The sequence below is a fragment of the Microcaecilia unicolor genome, chromosome 9 (assembly GCF_901765095.1).
Source record: "Microcaecilia unicolor chromosome 9, aMicUni1.1, whole genome shotgun sequence".
Lineage (NCBI taxonomy): Eukaryota > Metazoa > Chordata > Amphibia > Gymnophiona > Siphonopidae > Microcaecilia > Microcaecilia unicolor.
In genome coordinates, this window is record NC_044039.1 from 80,743,990 (window position 1) to 80,765,771 (window position 21,782).

At 40.5% G+C, this 21,782-nt stretch overlaps 1 protein-coding gene across 1 annotated transcript in view; it reads right to left on the minus strand.

Moving 5' to 3' along the window:
- Positions 1 to 1,016: 1,016 nt before the first annotated feature.
- Positions 1,017 to 21,782, minus strand: part of MPPED1 (metallophosphoesterase domain containing 1) — a 231,215-nt gene continuing 210,449 nt past the window's right edge. Inside the window, exons 5-6 of the mRNA XM_030215334.1 lie at positions 6,332 to 6,445; positions 1,017 to 1,142 (exon numbers count right to left, since the gene is read on the minus strand). Of these exons, the coding sequence (XP_030071194.1) occupies positions 1,024 to 1,142; positions 6,332 to 6,445 (233 nt within the window). The 3' untranslated portion in view covers positions 1,017 to 1,023. The remainder of the gene's footprint in view (positions 1,143 to 6,331; positions 6,446 to 21,782) is intronic.

A 21,782-nucleotide genomic window follows, 5' to 3' on the forward strand; every position in this document is an offset into this window, starting at 1 on the left:
GCTGCTTAAGGGCTGAATATTGGCACTTAGGGCTAGATTCTATATATGGCACCAAAAAATATCAATGCCAAAAAAGTGCTATTCTAAAAGTGATGCTTAAAGTTAGCCATGATTTATAGAATAGCGTTCATGCCCAGGAATTGCACCTAACTTTAAGCGCAGCCATTTGCACCAACTGAAACATGGTGCAAATGTGTGTGTCTACATTAAGCGCATATTTTTATTGTTATTCTATAACAATGTGTGCTAATTTTACAAATGCCCTGTTCCACCCATGCCCCTCCCATTTTTGTATCCCCTTTTTCAAATTGCATATAAAATTTAGTGTGGGTATAAAGTTCAGTTTAATTAGTGCCAATAATTGCTTGCTAAAAATCCAATTATTGGTGCTAATTAATTTGTTATTTAATTAAATTGCACTCGCAAATTGGGTGTGCTTAAATTTGCACACACAATTTTTGGCAACTTTTACAGAATTAGTTTGTTAAGGGGCCAAGTGCTGACTCCACCCCTGGAACGTCCCCAACTTATCCAGCTTTGAGTTTGGCACTAACCATGATATTCAGCAGCACTTCGCTGGTTAGTGCTGCTGAATATTAGCAGCTAACCCCCACCAAACAATTTAACCGGTCAGCGGGTGGCTAAATTGCTTTGAATATCGGGCCCTCCAATACTAAAAACTGGTAGGAGCCGGAATAAACTGTTAAGAATATCAAAGAAGAACTTTGCAGAGGACATTGCTCTTTTACAAGTTAAATATACAATACTATATATACAATATAAATGTCAAATAGAATATGTCAAAAAAGCATCAATCTTGTATGACTTGGCACTTTCAGGATTCATACAATGGTGCCTCTCCTAATCTATCTATAGCTCTTACTAGAAAATTTTGTTTGCCTTACAACTCAGTCACAACATTGGAGTTGCTATAAAGTATATTTTTTGTGCTTGTTTGTTCCATTTCCTAACAGGAAAACATTCATACTAATTCAACCTAAATGAATTCAGTCCTTAAATAAATCACGTATTCCTTGGTGTGGGTAAGTCAATAACTATTGGTGGATTGACTGGTTGGTAATTAACAGTGCATATAGATGAATTCACGTAGGTAGTTGTTCCATCAGCCATTACACCATAACCTAGAAAACAAACAAAGTGTTTTATTTAACTGTTCTACTAACTTCTAACATTTCTGACACAAATTGAAGTTCTTTTCCCAAACCAATGAGGCAGTGTAATATGTTCCTCTAAAGTATGTAGTTAAAAATCCAGAGCTTCACAATTATTAAAATATAATAATAGTATTTCAAAATATGTTGTATCTCTTACCGTTAATTATTACTCTATGCTCATTCCCTGAGTATATGCAAAATTTTTATACCAGCATATTTAATCAATAAATAAAATCTAATCTAACATATCTAGAAATATTCAAACATTTGACCCCCCAAAGTCATCCTTTTGGGAGAAAAATCCCTTAAACAAAAACCATCTGAAAGCACAATTACAGTCTAGTTCTAGGACATATCACACCAATGAAGTGGCTCTGCAGTGTAATTGCAGCTGCATTAGAGTGAGGATTGCAAAATTACATGTACATTGGTAAGAATTTGCTGAGAAATTGTTTTTAAACTTGGAGAAAGGTGGACTTAGAATTAAATAGGTAACCTCAGGGACTTTATTTAAATTACTCTGCTCACTTAGGGCCTTGTTTACTAAGGTGTACTAGCATTTTTAGTGTGTGCTAAAAATTAGCACGCGCTAACCATGTAGATGCCCATAGGAATATTATGGGCATCTACACGGCTTAGTGTGCACTAAAAATGCTAGCATGCCTCTAGTGTGGCTTAGAAAACAGGGCCATTAGGTCCTTTTACCAATCTGCAGGAAAAAGGGTCCTGCACTAGCGACGGGGTTCATTTTCCCACTCGCCAGGGCCCTTTTTACCACAGCAGGTAAAAAGCCCCCAGACACACATGGCCATGCAGTAAGACAACTCTTACTGCACGGCCATGTGTAAGGGAGCCCTTATTGCCACCCACTGAGGAAGTGATAACGGCTCCCATGCTAACCCGGCAGTAACTGGGCAGTGCATGGCGATGCCCGATTACCATTAGGTTACTGCCACGCAAACCATTTCCAGGGGTTTTCTTTTTCCCCTGGAAATGGTGCAAGCTCAGGGTGGGACTACTGCTGGAAGCCACGTTGGGCCGGTGGTAGTCCCGGAAGAGCGAGCAGTAAGCCCGCATTGGGCTTACCGCCACTCTGTAAAAGGACCCCTTAGTAAAGGAGTTTAAGAAATAGTTTTTCTTAGCATATATAATCTCTGTTACAGTTCCATAAGCTAGCATTTAAGGGGGCTATTTTACAGTTACTATAGTATCAGTATAAAGCACAGCTAATAGGCACAGGAAGCCTCAGTATAGACTTTTTAACTTTAGCCATTTGCATGTTACATAAATATTGCCATACTGGGAAAGACCAAAAGGTCCATCAAGCCTAGCATCCTGTTTCCAACAGTGGCCAAGCCAGGTCACAAATATCCGGCAAGATCCAGAAATGTACAAAACATTTTATACTGCTTATCCCAGAAATAGAGGATTTTCTCCAAGTCCATTTAATAACGGTCTATGGACTTTTCCTTTAGGAAGCCGTCCAAACCTTTCTTAAACTCCGCTAAGCTAACTACCTTTACCACATTCTCTGGCAACGAATTCCAGCGTTTAATTGCACGTTGAGTGAAGAAAAATTTTCTCCAATTCGTTTTAAATTTACTACATTGTAGCTTCATCGCATGCCCCCTAGTCCTAGTATTTTTGGAAAGCGTGAACAGACGCTTCACATCTACCCGTTCAACTCCACTCATTATTTTATAGACCTCTATCATATCTCCCCTCAGCCACCTTTTCTCCAAGCTGAAGAGCCCTAGCCGCTTTAGCCTTTCCTCATAGGGAAGTCGTCCCATCCCCTTTATCATTTTTGTCGCCCTTTTCTGCACCTTTTCTAATTCCACTATATCTTTTTTGAGATGCGGCGACCAGAATTGAACACAATATTCGAGGTGCGATTGCACCATGGAGCGATACAAAGGCATTATAACATCCTCATTTTTGTTTTCCATTCCTTTCCTAATAATACCTAACATTCTATTTGCTTTCTTAGCCACAGCAGCACACTGAGCAGAAGGTTTCAACGTATCATCAACGACGACACCTAGATCCCTTTCTTGGTTCGTGACTCCTAACGTGGAACCTTGCATGACATAGCTATAATTCGGGTTCCTCTTTCCCACATGCATCACTTTGCACTTGCTCACATTAAACGTCATCTGCCATTTAGACACCCAGTCTCATAAGGTCCTCTTGTAATTTTTCACAATACTTACGCGATGTAACGACTTTGAATAACTTTGTGTCATCAGGAAATTTAATTACCTCACTACTTACTCCCATCTCCAGGTCATTTATAAATATGTTAAAAAGCAGCGGTCCCAGCACAAACCCCTGGGGAAACCCACTAACTACCCTTCTCCATTGAGAATACTGACCATTTAACCCTACTCTCTGTTTTCTATCTTTTAACCAGTTTTTAATCCACAATAGAACACTACCTCCTATCCCATGACTCTCCAATTTCCTCTGGAGTCTTTCATGAGGTAATTTGTCAAACGCCTTCTGAAAATCCAGATACACAATATCAACCGGCTCCCCTTTATCCACATGTTTGTTCACCCCTTCAAAGAAATGTAGTAGATTGGTGAGGCAAGATTTCCCTTCACTAAATCCATGTTGACTTTGTCTCATTAATCCATGCTTTTGAATATGCTCTGTAATTTTGTTCTTAATAATAGTCTCTGCCATTTTGCCTGGCACCGACGTCAGACTCACCGGTCTATAATTTCCCGGATCTCCTCTGGATCCGTTTTTAAAAATCGGCGTTACATTGGCCACCCTCCAATCTTCCTGTACCAGGCTCGATTTTAAGGATAAATTACATATTTCTAACAATAGCTCCGCAAGCTCATTTTTCAGTTCTATCAGTACTCTGGGATGAATACCATCCGGTCCAGGAGATTTGCTACTCTTCAGTTTATAGAACTGCCCCATTACATCCTCCAGGTTTACAGAGAGTTCATTAAGTTTCTCCGACTCGTCAGCTTCGAATACCATTTCCGGCACCGGTATCCCACCCAAATCTTCCTCGGTGAAGACTGAAGCAAAGAATTCAATTAATCTCTCCGCTATGGCTTTGTCTTCCCTGATCGCCCCTTTTACTCCTCGGTCGTCTAGCGGTCCAACTGATTCTTTTGCCGGCTTCCTGCTTTTAACATACCTAAAAAAAAATGTACTATGTGTTTTTGCCTCCAACGCAATCTTTTTTCGAAGTCCCTCTTAGCTTTCCTTATCAGCGCTTTGCATTTGACTTGACATTCCTTATGCTGTTTCTTATTATTTTCAGTCGGTTCCTTCTTCCATTTTCTGAAGGATTTTCTTTTAGCTCTAATAGCTTCCTTCACCTCACTATTTAACCACGCCGGCTGTCATTTGGTCTTCCGTCCTCCTTCTTTAATATGCGGAATATATTTGGCCTGGGCTTCCAGGATGGTGTTTTTGAACAGCATCCACGCCTGATGTAAATTTTTGACCCTCGCAGTCTTCTCTAAGTTTTCTTTTCACCGTTCTTCTCATTTTATCATAGTCTCCTTTTTTAAAGTTAAACGCTGTTGGATCACACCTGAGGTAGGCTGGCTGATGAAGTACTAAGAAATGTACGATAACTCTGGGAACCAGGCCAGAATCAAAAGAAAATACTGCCTTACTAACAGACTGTAGTACATGCAGTGGTCCTGTAGGAGCAGGCCATGGAGGACATTCTTCTGTTCAAAGACTGGCTTTGCATTTGATTTCTCTTTGTGAACTGAACAGGACCCCATTCCCACCACCTTTAATAAACATTAATTTCGCTCACCCTAACCTGATGTGTGGTGTCACTTTATCCAGCTCGCTCACAGTATCATAGGCTGTAAAAACCCAAGGGAACAGAACAGTTTAGGGGCTGAAGCTTTGTGCATGAAAATGGAGCGGGACTTGGGTGTGATCGTCAGTGATGATCTTAAGGTGCCAAACAGGTAGAAAAGGCAATGGCGAAAGCTAGAAGGATGCTTGGGTGCATAGGGAGAAGAATGGTCACTAGGAGAAAGGAAATGATGATGCCCCTGTATATGATTCTGGTGAAACCTCATTTAGAATTTTTTTTGTTACATTTGTAACCCCGCGCTTTCCCACTCATGGCAGGCTCAATGCGGCTTACACGGGGCAATGGAATATTGTGTACTATGCTGGAGACTGCACCTTCAAAAAGATATAAACAGCATGGGGTCGGTCCAGAGGGCAGCTACTAAAATGGTTAGAGGTCTTCATCATAAAGTGTGTGGGGACAGACATAAAGATCTCAATATGTATCCTTTGGAAGAAAGGTGGGAGAGGGGAGATATGATAGAGACATTTAAATACCTTTGCAGCAAAAATGTACAGGAAGCAAGTCTTTCAATTGAAAGGAAGCTCTGGAACAAGGGGGCACAGGATGAAGGTGAAAGGTCATAGACTCAGAAGTAACGAGAAAACAATTCCTCACGGAAAGGGTGGTAAATTCATGGAACAGCCTCCTGGTGGAAGTGGTAGACACAAAAACAGTATCTGAATTCAAGTGGGCTTGGGACAAATACATAGGATTTCTAAGGGAGTGATAGGGAGAGTAGATGGCATGGATGGGCCCATATGGTCTGTATCTGCCTACATTTTTCTATGTTTAGTATTTATCAACTTGTCCAGTAGGTATAGGATACTGGTTAATGCATTGTCTTGTATTATTTTTCTTATTTCCTTTTTATTTTGCATTACCAATTATTGGTTTATTGTCATTTATGTTTCATGAGATCTATGCCCAACTTCAGGTTGAATTATTTGGATGTATATTTGCTTATTGTAATTTGCCAACATTGTTGCTTTTGTATATTTACTTGTGTGCTTGTTTAAAATTTTGTCATTTGTAATTATTGTGACTTATACCCCTGATGCACATACTTGGTGCTGAAACACAACCATGTAGGGCTATATTTTTCTGCTTGTGCATTTGCATATAAATATATAATTTTTTTTATTTGCTATTTATTCTTACCATTTTTCCCTTATAAATTTTGACTGCTATTTCCCCCTTGGCTTTGGTAGAAGCTTGCTTCTTTGTTTCTTGCTCTCCACTATAAAACATGTGACAGGAATTTCTTACCAAAAGTTGTTTTAAAGATTAGCTAACAAGTGATATTTCTAACCTTCATGGATATGTCCAAAAACATGAAGTCTTGGTTGTATTCTTCTCTGAACAGTATTCAGCAGCTCCACACATCCTACTCTTTGCATTTTTTTAGGAACCCAGTCTAGGAATCCTTGAAATAAGACAAATAAATAAAATCAAATACTGCAAACCAAAAGGTCAATATGTTTTAATATTACAAATGTTTTCAAGAATTTCATGCATAAAGCTAGATAAGTAATAGACTGCATTTTTTTAACACTTAGGGGTCTATGCACTAAAGTTTAGTGGTCAATCTAAGACTATTTAGTGTACACCTGGAAAAGTATGACATACCCTATATATGTTAAATTCGCCCTATAAGACATCAGCAAATATGTGCTAAAATTAGTAATATGTTCATATGAAAATAAAAGATCAACACATGTAATGGTCATACTGGACACTGTGCGGTATAATCTGCTCTGTGTGTTATTTTGAGCACACTCGCTAAGGCTTAAAATTTAACACTGGCTTTGAAACAGGTGTTACATTTTTCAAATGCATGCATTTTCAAGGGGAGAATTAACAGGTTTCAAGATGGATGATATATGACTGAAGGAGGAGGAAGAGTTGGTAGAGAAATAGAATAGGGATGAGATGGAGGAGAAGAGAATGAGAGAGACCTGGGGGAAGAAGAGGAGGTAGAATGGACAATGGATGTGAGAGGAGGAGGAGGTTAAAAGAGGAGAGATAAAAAGAGGAGGAGGCCAGAGAGATGTTGGGGCTGATGTAATGAGCAATGCTTTAGAGCTGTGTGCTGAAGCCCAGTTTCTTTACATTTATGTAAGAAAAAAAAAATTCTGTGTCCAAATGCAGTAAACAAATTGTATACAAATAATGTGCTCACAACAATGCGCACAAACACTTGCCTATTGCTATTGAAACGTGAACATTTTTGTATGTTAGGTAACATTAGAAATAGAAAGTATATTTGCTTACCTGTAACAAGGGTTCTCCATTGAGAGGGCAGGAATGCAGCCACACTTACTGTTGATATCCTCTGGATGGATCCTGGGTGTGGTGCTCTCCTCTAGCTCAGAAAACCTTTTGCTTGAAGGGTCCCTGAGCATGTGTGGGAGTTTCCATGCTGGGCAACATTCCATACTGACCCTCAGTCTATACTAGATCAGTATACAAAAATAGAAAAAAGAGAAGATGGTGGGAGGATAGATGGTTATCTCCCGCTGAATATTCGCAGTCAATGCTTATTGGATAACCGGCTACATCGTGCGATATAGCCAGCTATCCACTAATATTCAGTGTACCATGGCTAAGTTTGGCAGCCAAATTGGGCCACCGAAATAGTAGGCCTACCTTTGGCTGAACGTAACCAGCCAGCGCTGAACATTGACTGGCATTGAATATCCGGTTTATTTGGGGCTGATTTCAACTTAACTGTCCAAAAATAAACTGGACAGTCAATGTGAGTCACGGAAAATGGGCTGGCATTGAATATCCGTGCTAAGCGCCGACTGTGGGAGTCAGCCTGGCTAACTCTCATGGTCTGAATATCAGCTCCCCCCTTAGTGTTTTCCCATGAACGTGAAACAGGGAAACTGGCAGTGACTTGGGTGAATAGGAATGTGAGTTTAATTATCCTTGAGATCCAACGAGGCTAACGAATCATTTTTCCTGAGAAGAAGAAGGATAGTAGTAATGGTGTTCATTTTGAATTTTTCTTTTTTGACAAACAAGTTGAAGTTTCTGAGTTTGAGGCTTCCTCTCTTTTTGGGAATCAGGAAGGAATTGGAGTAGAACCACCTTTCTCTTTGGTTCTGAGGTTGTTCTGCAATTGTATTAACACTAGAGTCTCCAACTCTTTCTATAAAATATGAACATAGAGGGGCATTTTCAAAAAAATGTCAAGTCCAAAAAAGAAGTCCTACTCATAACTTCCAAAAATCCTGTCCATCTCACAGCCATAATCAAACAGGAAAAATGTCTAGACATTTTTGTGCTGAAAACATACAAAATGAATAGACATTTTCCAAAATGAAATGTCTAACTTCTGAACAACAAAAAATCAGGGACATGAATGTCTGTCTGGCATAATTTTCAAAAATATAGCCAAACAGATGTCCCTGCAGAACAAAGGAGTAGCCTAATGGTTAGTGCAGTGGACTGTAAACCGAGAGACACATTTTCAAACCTTATTGTAACTCTTTTTTTGTAATGTAATCCCGCCAGGACCTGAAAAATACCTACTATCATAGGATTCAGAACGAGGGGAGCCACAGGTGCCACGGCATCCCAAAAATCGGCGCACTAGACTCTCTCCAATCCCATAAGCACCTGGAATATGAAGCCTCCAACCATGATCTTCCTTACCTCCACCATGGTTGCTGCATAGCGGCTAAACAAAACAGGGTTGCTTTCCCTTTCTACATGTGGCTGCTGGATCTGCTGGTCATGGCCCCCTCAGATGTCAATTTCCTGTTCCAGAGGAAGCGTGACTGGCAGAGCCGGCAGTCATGCGTATGAAATCAGAGGTTCTGCACCTTGACGCCTTTTAAAAACAAAAAATTACTGCCATTATTCTCAAGATGCAGCAGCAGTTCGGGTGTCATGTAGGATGGGTATTGGAGACAGAATGCTGTGGGGAAGGCAGAGAGAGAGAAAGTTGGGAATGGGAGATGCTGGTTGGAAATAGGCAGTTGGAGAGAGAAGAGCCACTCGCAGCTTGCTGCAAGGGGGTAGAGGCAAAGAAAGGAAAAGATGCTGGCTGGAGGGGGGATAAAGATGGGAGAAGCACTGTATATAAAGGATGGAGAGATAGAGTGAGATGCTGCATGAAAAGGAGGAGTTGGTGGATGAAATGGATGGAAAGGGGAAGACAGAAGGAGAAAACACTGTCTGAAAGGATAGGAGAGATGCTGCATGGAAAGGGTAGAGAGAGGACATGCTGCACTGAAGGGGGAGAGGAGGGGTGTTGGAGGATATAGAAATGCTGTCTGGAAGGGGAGATGCTAGCTGGAAAGAGTGGAGAAGAGGGGGTGGTGCTGGATGGAAAAAGGGAGGGAAAGGGCAGGTGGATGGAAAGAGAGAGAAGAGATTCTAGATTTAGGGAGAGGAGTGTGGTGGCCTTGTTAGTCCACTCTTAAGGTTATCAATAGAAATCAAACAAAATAAAACATGGAAAAGAAAATAAGATGATACCTTTTTTATTGGACATAACTTAATACATTTCTTGATTAGCTTTCAAAAGTTGCCCTTCTTCGTCAGATCGGAATGCTTATTTCCGATCTGACGAAAAAGGGCAACCTTCGAAAGCTAATCAAGAAATGTATTATGTCCAATAAAAAAGGTATCATCTTATTTTCTTTTCAATGTTTTATTTTGTTTGATTTCTATTGATAGATTTAGGGAGAAAGGACGAGTTTGTTGGAATGTAATTGTATTTTTACATGCATTGCCTGTCACCTATTATTTCTCTGTGATTACTCTGTGACCTCTGATGTGAATTACTTAGAGAGGTCACACAGCTATGCAACTTCCTGTTGGGGGTTAGATGCAGCAGATGCAGCACATGGAGCACATGGAGCTCATGATCTCTCCTAACCTGAGAGGATCTATGGTGGTGTGAGCATCCATTACCATCTAAGCACATGGAAGGAGCTGATAATACAAATGTATAGTAATATGTATATATAAGCCTGTCTGATTATAATCTAACTGCAAACTGTGAGTAAACAGATGTTTTGTTACTTCAACTTTAAAGTGACTCAGCAGTGAATTATTCAGGGGTGAATGAGAGAGAGATGAAGAAAGAAATTAACATTTCTAAAGCTGAAGCTGTGTGTACTAAAATCTGCTAATTATTTACTACAAATAATCCAACAAAAGGGGTTATGGGCCCAGGGTCCAGGAATTGAAAAAGAAGAGAAATATTACCAGGCAGAAAAAAAGGCCACATTTTTCTCTTAAGTTTTAAAGGAAAGATTCAGTCTGTCTCTCTCTCCCCCCACACAGCAGACAGAAGGCTAAGAAAATGGCTGAGGGAAGAAATTCACCATTGTTCTATTCTCTCAAGGTGCCTAGATTAACTGAGTTTAATTATCAGCAGTGGGAATTAAGATTCATATGTTTCCTTCGAGCAAAAAGATTAGATATATGCTTAGACCAAGACAGAACAGCTGAAAATATGGCTGAATGGGACAATGCAAACTATTATGTGAAGTGCATGCTTTTGGAAGCTCTCTCAGAGAAACAAGCCATATTAGTGGAGGGAAAAGATACACCAAAGGACATTTTATATAAACTGAGAACTATGTATGCAACTACATATGCAAAGCAGCAACCAATTTGGTTGGCAGAGTTGAATGAAACCAAATTAAGGGATAAAAGTAAATGTAATGATCACATTATGTATCTTATGTCTTCATTTCAAAAGCTAGAACTTTCTGGAATTCCCATGTGTGATGCATTGAAAAGAGCATTTCTTTTTACCTCACTATCAAAGAAGTTTGATGTTTTTAGGTCTGTAAATGAGGCCATTGAAGGGCAATCTTTTGAACAGGCAACATCAAAACTAAGGCAGGAATGCATAATAAATGATTCTGAGGAGATGTGTTCTCAAAGCAAGTCAGAGAGAAATGAAACAAATTTCTTGGCAAAGAACAGAGGAAGGCGGAGCTATGGGAAAACTCCACCCAAGGGCAAGCTGATTTGCTACTCATGTGGAAAGGAGGGACATGTATCTAAATGGTGTAAGGAAACACAAAACACTCCCTCTAGCTCACCTAAGCCAATGGAACTAAAGAATTTTCAAACCAGGAAATGTATGAAGGACAAAGATAAACACAAGGGCTTTCTAATGGCAGAAAAATCTTTGACTATGGTAAATAATAATTCAAATGAAAGTACTTGGATTTTGGATTCAGGGAGCACATGCCATTTAACCAATTGTAAGAATTTCTTTCAGGAAATGTGTCCAGAGGAAGGTATTCTTAAAACTGCAAACGCAGGGACTGCTAAGATCCAAGCAAAAGGTATTGGATTCTTAAAATGCAAAGTGTCTAATGAAGTTAAAGAAATTCCTGTAAGTGATGTCTTGTATATTCCCCAAGCAGTTTGCAATATGCTTAGTGTATCTACATTAGATAAGAAGGGATTTGTGATTCATTTTGAAAACAGTAAGTGCACAATCTCTAAAAATGATGAAGTGTATGCTGAAGCTTTTATGCATAATGATGTTTATAAGCTGAACATTTCAGGTGAAGCCTCACATATGGCGCAAGTAAGGAAGAATGATGGAAAATGTAGTCTGGAAATCTGGCACCGCCGCCTGGGACATCGTGATTCTAAGGTGATCCAGGATCTTTACAGTAAGCAACTGGCCACCGGCATTCAGATAAGTGCAGATGCTGGTAAAATTGAGAAATGCATAGACTGTGTTACTCAAAAAGGTGTGAGACCCTCATTTCCTGCATACACAGGAAATAGGAGTAATAAAGTGCTGGACTTAATACACAGTGACTTATGTGGACCGTTTAATATCCCATCATTGGGAAATAACAGATTTGTGCTAATATTCTTGGATGATTTCTCTAGATATTGTGTGGCCTATTTGCTGAAAGAGAAAAGTCAAGTCACAGACATGCTGAAGAAATACGTAGCCATGGTGAGCAATAAATTTGAAAGAAAACCAAAGGTTCTTCAGACCGACAATGGTGGTGAGTTCACTTCACAAAGCATGCGCACATTTCTAGAACAAGAAGGCATTCAGCATATCACAACAGTAGCTTATACACCAGAACAAAATTCTGTTGCAGAGAGAAAATTTAGGTCACTTGTGGAAATGACCAGATGTATGCTGTCAGATAGCAATCTCCCTAAAAGACTATGGGGGGAAGCCATTCTCACAGCAGTGTACCTACAAAACAGAATGCCAACTAAAGGCGCTGAGCGCACACCACATGAGACATGGCATGGTAGGAAGCCAAACCTGTCACACATAAGAACATTTGGAAGTACAGCATATGCTCATATACCAAAGCAAAGAAGGCATAAGCTGGATTCCACAACAGAAAGGGGCATTTTAGTTGGCTATGCTCCAGGACACAAAGGATATAGAATTTTGAATCTGAAAACTGGCATTGTTGGCATAAGACATGTTACATATTTTGATGAAAACAAAAGGGTTGATAAAGGCTGGATTATCCCAGATGAGCCTTATCATCCAGAATATGAAACTAGAACCATAATAGACATGCCAGTGTATATAAATGCCATACCAAGGCAGATGTCTGAAAGCAACTCATCTGTATCTAACGAGGAACAGGCAGAGGAAACAGACACAGAAAGGATCATTGAAGAAGACAGTACAGTTGGAGAAGGGGAATCAATTGGAGAAGAACTCTCAGATTTTGAGGATGCGGAAAGGTCAGACCAACCTGTTGTCAGACGCTCATCCAGGGAAAACAAAGGTGTTCCACCCCCAAGACTGTCTTACCTAACAAAGTCAGCAGAAGCTCAAGAGCCCTTAACATGGGATGAGATTGAGAAAATGCCAGCAGAAGAAGCTGCTGAATGGCATAAAGCTGCACAAGAAGAAATTGATGCATTGGATAAAATAATACTTGGATTCTTACAAAATTACCTCCTGGCAAGAAAGCTATAGGATGCAAATGGGTATTCAAGTTAAAAAGGAATGCACAAGGAAAAGTGGAAAGATATAAAGCCAGATTAGTGGCAAAGGGATATCTTCAAAAATATGGAGAAGATTTTGATGAAGTGTTTGCACCTGTAGTGAAACACACGACAATCAGAACACTTCTGAGCATTGCAGTCTCAAAAGGCATGCAAGTCAACCACATTGATGTGAAAACAGCGTTTCTTCACGGAGATATAACTGAAGACTTGTACATGGAACAGCCAACAGGTTTCATAAATACAAAACAAAGACAGCTAGTGTGTAAATTAAACAAAGGTCTTTATGGATTAAAGCAAAGTGCAAAATGTTGGAATGATAAATTGCATGAAATATTGACAAATTTAGGATTTAAGCAAGGTGAAGCAGATAAATGCTTGTACACTAGGTGCACAAATGGACAATATGCATACATTTTAGCTTTTGTTGATGATCTGCTCATTGCAAGCAAAAGTGAGCAAGAGTACAAGGACATTGTAAAGTGTTTAAACCTCAATGTTGAGATAAAAGAACTTGGAAATGTGTCATACTATCTTGGTATAGAAATTGAGAAACAAAATGATGGTTCTTATCTTCTAAGCCAGAAGCAGAAAATAAATGAGCTTATTGAAAGTTTAGGTATGCAAGATGCCCAAGTTGTAAGCACTCCCATGATCACTGATTTTCTGAAGGATGAAACAGTAAGAGAACCTTTACCAGATAACATCCAATATAGATCAGCCATAGGTAAGCTTTTATATCTAGCTACCACATACAGGGCTGATATAGCAAATGCAGTAGGAATTTTGAGCAGAAGGGTCAGCTCACCTACCAAATCAGATTGGACTGCAGTTAAAAGGATGGTAAGGTATTTAAAGGGTACCATTGATTGTAAATTAAAGATTTCAGCCAATAGTAATCCAAAACTAATATGTTACTGTGATTCAGATTGGGCAGGGGATCATTCTAATTATAAATCCACAAGTGGATATGTGTTTATGTATGGAAATGTACAAATTTCATGGGCCAGTCATAAACAAAGTATTGTGAGTTTGTCTTCTACAGAAGCTGAATATGTGGCCGTATCGGAAGCGTGCAGAGAACTGATGTGGATTGAAAAACTTTTGCTGGATTTTGGAATAGCTGAAAAGAGACCAATCCAGATAATGGAAGATAATCAGAGCTGCATCCGACTGTCACAGAATGACAAGGTTCAGTCACGCACCAAGCACATCGCAACGAAATACCACAACGTGCGAGAGTTGGCAAAAGAAGGAGTCATCAGTCTACACTATTGTCACACCAGTGAGATGACAGCTGACATCATGACCAAACCGTTACCCAGAGAACATTTTGTGAATCTGCGTATAAAGCTTGGACTTTGTATGAATAAATAATTGCATGACAGTTATGCATGAGAAGGGGTTTGTTGGAATGTAATTGTATTTTTACATGCATTGCCTGTCACCTATTATTTCTCTGTGATTACTCTGTGACCTCTGATGTGAATTACTTAGAGAGGTCACACAGCTATGCAACTTCCTGTTGGGGGTTAGATGCAGCAGATGCAGCACATGGAGCACATGGAGCTCATGATCTCTCCTAACCTGAGAGGATCTATGGTGGTGTGAGCATCCATTACCATCTAAGCACATGGAAGGAGCTGATAATACAAATGTATAGTAATATGTATATATAAGCCTGTCTGATTATAATCTAACTGCAAACTGTGAGTAAACAGATGTTTTGTTACTTCAACTTTAAAGTGACTCAGCAGTGAATTATTCAGGGGTGAATGAGAGAGAGATGAAGAAAGAAATTAACATTTCTAAAGCTGAAGCTGTGTGTACTAAAATCTGCTAATTATTTACTACAAATAATCCAACAGAGTTAGTGAAAGACTGGGTAATAAGAGGAAGGGGGATGGGAGAGCTGGGATGAGGGATAAGGATGGAAAGCTGTAGGTATATGCAGTAAAAAGAGGGAAATTGGCTAGTAAGAATGAATGATATCTGGATAGACAGGCACAAAAGTAAATGGAAGAAAGCTGAAAGGAAAAGATCAGTGTTTGAGATGGATGAAGTGGAGAAGATAAAGAAGACAGGAGGATAGAGAAAAATGACAAACAGATAGGAAAAGAGAGTTAAGAAAAAAATAAAGGAAAGCAGAAACTAAAGGCTGGGACCAACACAATTAGAAAATTTACAAGACCAGACAACAAAGGTAAAATGAATTTTATTTTTTATTTAGGATACAGTAGTGTGGTAGTTGTGTTAATCTAAAAAATAAAACACAACAAAACAAAAAATACAAAATAAACTGATACCTTTTTATTGAACTAACCTAATACATTTTTCTATTTCCAACCAAACCCTTCCTAAGACCAGGACAGTGTACCAGACTGTACTGACCTGAGGAATAAGGTTTTGGCCTTCAAAAACTTGTCAAAAAATGTATTTAGTCCAATAAAAAGGTATCACATTTTCCTTTTTCTATTGTATTTTTATTTCTTAGGGAGGGTCTTTTACTAAGGTGCGTAAGCGATTTTAGCTTGCGCTAAAAATCACCTGGCACTAAATACTGAGACGGCCATAAGAATATAATGGGCGTTTCTCAGTGTTTAGCACTAACTGATTTTTAGTATGAGCTAAACACTAGAGCACCTTAGTAAGAGACCCCCTTAATTTGTTATGTAGTGATTGGAATATGTCAGTTTTGAAACTTATACCCACTATATTTTATTTTGCACAGCACAGATGGATGTGTCACTTATTCTCTGGTGTTGCACTGTGGCTTCTTGGGGGTTCGGTTTAATATTTGTCTACATATTTCTATTTTTAATTTGTGGTTAGTTATTTTATATTGTATGAGGGTCTGTCTTTGTTCTGTGTATGTAAGAGAGACATGCTTTTCTGTTAGCGATAATTATGCAGTATGGGTATGTACTAATCTGGATTCTTTAGTTTTCCAGTAGGGTTTATTGATGTTCTACTTTCCATTGCACTGTTTTTCCTTGTAGGTGCTTGTTAAGTGACTCGTGGAAGTTACTGCTATTATGGTATGGTAGATTTGTTCTTTAGGTGCTGAGTGACATTTGAAGTATTTTGTATTACTTCACAGTATGCCTGGTACTGAATTTGGATTTGAATTTAGATCACAGCTTTCTCAATAATAGGTCGAGGCAAGTTACATTCAGGCACAATAGGTATCTTCTTGTCTGTGAAGGGCTTACAATTTAATTTTGTACTTGATTCAATGGAGGGTTAAGTGACTTGTCCAAGATTTCAAGGAGCATAAGTGGCCTCCCCATTTCTCAGCCTGCAGCTCTATTAGCTACAGCTAATACAGGTAACACATACTATCTATGGGGTCCTTTTACCAAGCTGCGGGAAAAGGGGCCCTGCGGTAGCAATGGGGGCCATTTTCCCCATGCGCCAGGGCCCTTTTTACCGTAGCGGGTAAAAAACCCTAAAAAATGGCATGTGGTAAGCGAACTCTTACCACATGGCCATGTAGCGGGGAGCCCTTACTGCCACCCAGTGAGGTGGCAGTAAGGGCTCCCACAGTAACCAGCCAGTACGTGGTGATGCCCGATTAATGCCAGGTTACCACCACGCTAACCATTTCCGTGTTTTTTTGTTTTCCCACAGAAATGGCATTTGCTGGAGGCGGAACTACCGCTGGCAGCTGCGTCGGGCCAGCAGTAATTCTGTTTTAGAGTTTAGTAAGCCCACATTGGGCTTACCGACATTTTGTAAAAGGGCCCCTATGTTAGCTGTACCTAATCTTTGGTAACTTAACTGCTTACTTTAGGCTATCTGAGCTGAAGCCAGGTGGCCATTTGGCAACCTCCCAAAAACATTGATGGGTAAATTAATGTTATTGTTGCCAGTAATCTTAGGATTTCTATTACAGTGCTGCTGAACATCACTGTTCACATGGCCAATGGGAAGATGCTGGACAGAGAGACAAGTATTACAGTACCTGCGTATATTTCCAGAATACAGTACTGCAAATACATTTGTTAAATTTATGACATTTATACAGCACATTATCCTAATCAATATTGAGTTCAATGTGGCTTACAATCAAAAAAAAGAATTAAACAATTATACATAGAAAGTCATAACTGTACTAACAATATGTTAAATACAAAATAAGCAGGAAATATATTGTTTAGAAAGATAAAACAAGGCAAGAGGTAAAGAGCACAGGAAATGTGCAGAACCTGGCAACAAAACTGGATTAAAGGGCCATTTTCTCTTAATAAGAACAGCAAAGAGGTAAGACTTCAGCGTCTTTCAAAATTTCAAGTAATCTTGTTGACTTCTGGCAGAGAGTTCCACCACTTACCACCCTAACATGTAAAGCTGGCAGAGTACTGATCTATAAATCACTTTCTTGCAGTTCGGGAAATGTAGTCTCAGTTCATTGTACCAGGCGAGGCATTGCACAGAGGAAATATAAATCAACAGTTGCATATAATTCATTGCTACACCATATAATATTTGAAAGATGAAAACACGGAGTTTAAATATAATTCCTGCTTTTATGGGAAGCCAATGCAACTTAAGTAATAAAGGGAGGCCCTATCAAAACACAATACTCGGAAGGCAAATCTAGCTGCAGCATACTGAGCAATCTGCAGTCATTTCAGAAAGCCCACCTTGCAACCAGCGTAAATGGAGTTACAGTAATCAAGCTGAGTTAAGACTAGAGACTATACTAGCAACCTGAAGATATCAGAGGAAAAGAAGGATCTTACATGTTTCAGTTTCCAACGGGTCTTAAAAGATTTGGTGATTACAGAAGATATCTGAGATTCAAAAGTTAGATGCCGACCTATAATTACCCCTACTATCTTTAGATTAGTTTCCAAAGGATAAGAACATAGAAACATGATGGTAGATAAGGGCCAATGGCCCATCCAGTTACCACTAACTCCTCCTTTTCCTAAAGGATCCCATGTGCCTGTCCAATGCTTTCTTAAATTCTGACACGTCTCCACAAACTCCACTGGGAGGCCATTCCACGCATCTACCACCCTTTCCATGAAAGAGTATTTTCTTAGATTCCTCCTAAGCCTATTTCCTCTTAACTTCATCCTGTGTCCTCCCTTTCCAGAGTTTTTCTTCATTTGAAAAAGGCTTGCCTCCTGTACATTAATGCCACTGAGGTATTTAAATGTCTTTATCATATCCCCTCTCTCCTGCCTCTCTTCCAGCGTATACTGTACATGTTGAGGTTCATAAGCCTGTCCCTATATGTTTGATGACAGAGACCGCTTACCAATGTTATAGCCACCCTCTGGACCAACTCCATCCTGTTTATATCTTTCTGTAGATGTGGTCTCCCAGAATTGTTCGCAGTACTCTAAATGGGGCCTCACCAGAAACATATACAAGAGTACTATCATCTCTTTTTTTTCTGCAGGTCATCCCTCTCCTTATGCACCCAAGCATCCTTCTGGCTTTGACTGTCACCTTTTCTACCTGTTTGGCCACCTTAAGGTCATCAGACACAATCACTCCCAAGTCCCGATCTTGTTTCGTACACAGAAGCACTTTACTCCCTATATTATACAGTTCCCTTCGATTCTTGTAACCCAAGAGCCTGACCCTGCATTTCTTAGTATTAAATCTTAGTTGACAATTATTGGACCATTCTTCAAGTTTCGCTAGATCCTTCCTCATGCCATCCACACCCTCCAGGGTGTCCATCCAGTTTGGTATCATCCGTAGAGAGACAAACCTTACCAGACAAAGATGTTAAAAAGAGCCAGCCTGAGGACCTACTCCTGCGGTAGACCACTGATAACATCCCTTTCCTCATAGCAAGCTCCATTTACCTCTGCCCTCTGACTCCTTCCATTTAACCAGTTTTTAACCCAGTCAGTCACTTTAGTCCCATACTGAGGGCACTCAGAACTGAAGTTGACATGAGCCTGATCAATGGTGAAACTGCTATACAGCAGCAGCAGCAGCAGCAGCAGCAGCAGCAGCAAGAAGAAGATAAACTTAACACAGGGCCAGTCTCTCTATTGGCGCAGGCCAAGGATGTTTGATTCAGAGCAGGAGATGGCATGGTGTCAAAACACTGATGCCAATTAGATTAGTCTCTGTTTCCTCTCCCCTTTGCAGTCACCCAAGCCACTGAAGCTGCTTCCCTCAGCAGCAGCAGCAGCAGCAAGGAGATAAACTTACTCACCATAGGGCCAGTCTCTCTACTGGCGCAGGCCAAGGAGGTTTGACTGAGAACGGTAGTCTCTGTTTCCTGTCCCCCGTGCAGCCGTCTTTCCACATACACTCAAAACAAAGTAAAAAAACCTATGAGCTGCTGTATCCAAGTTGTCATTCTTTATTGTTGGTAGCATTTTTATTTAATCTCACTTACATTTTCAAAATTACCAGCTTGTGCAACATACTGATGTACACAGAGGCAGTATAATAATGGAATAACTTTTCATAGGTAGAGTAGTAATTTGTTGTAATCAGTGTGTCATTTGGAGGGGCTGGTTAAAGGAACACCCTAACATGTGTTATATTCATGCAGACATTTTTTTTCTCCTGGTAAAGGGCCACTAAAATAGATATCATGTTATAAGAATCAGGTGTTCAACAGTCAGAGTTTCTATCTATTTACTTATTTATGACATTTATATCCCACATTAAACATGAATTATGTTGAAACCTGGGAGTATTTAATTTTTTTTCCTGTGCCTAGATCAAAGGGAAAGATGGTTTGTGAAAGTTTGCTCCTTTTGTTTTGTGGAATGCAGTGATATATTGTAGAAATGCACTTATTATTTTTAATTACTATCATTTAAAATAAAGATATTAAATAATGAGGGCAAAGCTACCTTCACACAGAAATCCAGAATCAGTCTAAATGTGCCAACATCTTCCAGTTCTGTGATACTAGCCGTTAAGCCCGTAAAAACGGGCGAGTATTGCAGCCCTCCTTTCTCCCCTGGCCTCACCCCGTCCACCGATCCTCCCCCTCCCCCCATGTCCAGCAACCCTCCTCTGTGCCCTGCTCTCACCCCAAGTCCAGCAACCATGGCCCCTCCCCCATGTCCAGCTACCCTCATCGCCACCGCTCCCTCCCCCCTCCGTGCCGGGCCCCCTGCACTGACCTGACAGCGCCTCTCACCTCCGTGTGAAAGCACTACAAGCAGCAGCGCTTCCACACAGAGGTGAGAGGCGCTGTCAGGTCAGTGCAGGGGGCCCGATACGGAGGGGGGCGGGAGCGGCGGCGGGGATGGGGGGGGAGGGTGGAGGTTGTTTCATGCGATGTTCCTTTCCAGGCGGCAATGGCGGCGTCCGACAATTTGACTCGTTTCCCTCTCTGTTCCGCCCTCTGACATCATGACGTCTTGACGCGAGGGCGGGACAGAGAGGGAAGTCTGTACTGCGCATTTGCAAGTGAGTACGGTCACTTGCCGTTTATATGTTTGATTGATATATCTATTTCTTCTTTATCTTCTTTTTTTTTTTTGGGGGGGGGGGGTTAATCTTTGTCTCCCAGCTGTGTGTTTATATATAGATGAGTACTCAGAATAATGATGGTTAAGGGAAAGCAGCACTAGAACAGATGGAGCTGAATGACATTTATGCTTTCCAAATGGTGATGCGTAGCTTGATGGGATGTCCTTGATATAAGACCAGAGTAAATCGTTTCTTTGCTTCTTGTTTAAAATTAACCAAGGAGGAACAAATCTGGTAGAAGGAAAATGAGCCAGCATGTGTTCAGCAAACAAAATCTAGCCTTAAAACTATAAGCTGGTTGATTCAGCAAAAGTTAACTGTCAATGTCAAACTTCCTAATATAATAACATAGCAGCATAGTAGATGACGGCAGAAAAAGACCTGCACGGTCCATCCAGTCTGCCCAACAAGATAACTCATATGTGCTACTTTTTGTATATACCTTACCTTGATTTGTATCTGTCTTTTTCAGGGCACAGACCGTATAAGTCTGCCCAGCACTAACCCCGCCTCCCAACCACCAGCCCCGCCTCTGCCATCCAACCTCCACTAAGCTCCTGAGGATCCCTTCCGAACAGGATTCCTTTATGTTTATCCCACGCATGTTTGAATTCTGTTACCGTTTTCATCTCCACCACCTCCCGCGGGAGGGCATTCCAAGCATCCACCACTCTCTCCGTGAAAAAATACTTCCTGACATTTTTCTTGAGTCTGCCCCCCTTCAATCTCATTTCATGTCCTCTAGTTCTACCGCCTTCCTATCTCCGGAAAAGGTTCGTTTGCGGATTAATACCTTTCAAATATCATATCACCCCTATTTCTCCTTTCCTCCAGGGTATACATGTTCAGGTCAGCAAGTCTCTCCTCATACGTCTTGTAACGCAAATCCCATACCATTCTCGTAGCTTTTCTTTGCACCGCTTCAATTCTTTTTACATCCTTAGCAAGATACGGCCTCCAGAACTGAACACAATACTCCAGGTGGGGCCTCACCAACGACTTATACAGGGGCATTAAAACCTCTTTTCTTCTGCTGGTCACACCTCTCTCTATACAGCCTAGCAACCTTCTAGTTACGGCCACCGCCTTGTCACACTGTTTGGTCGCCTTCAGATCCTCAGATACTATCACCCCAAGATCCCTCTCCCCGTCCGTACCTATCAGACTCTCACCGCCTAACACATACGTCTCCTGTGGGTTTCTACTCCCTAAGTGCATCACTTTGCATTTCTTCGCATTGAATTTTAATTGCCAAACCTTAGACCATTCTGCTAGCTTCCTGAGATTCTTTTTCATGTTTTCCACTCCCTCCC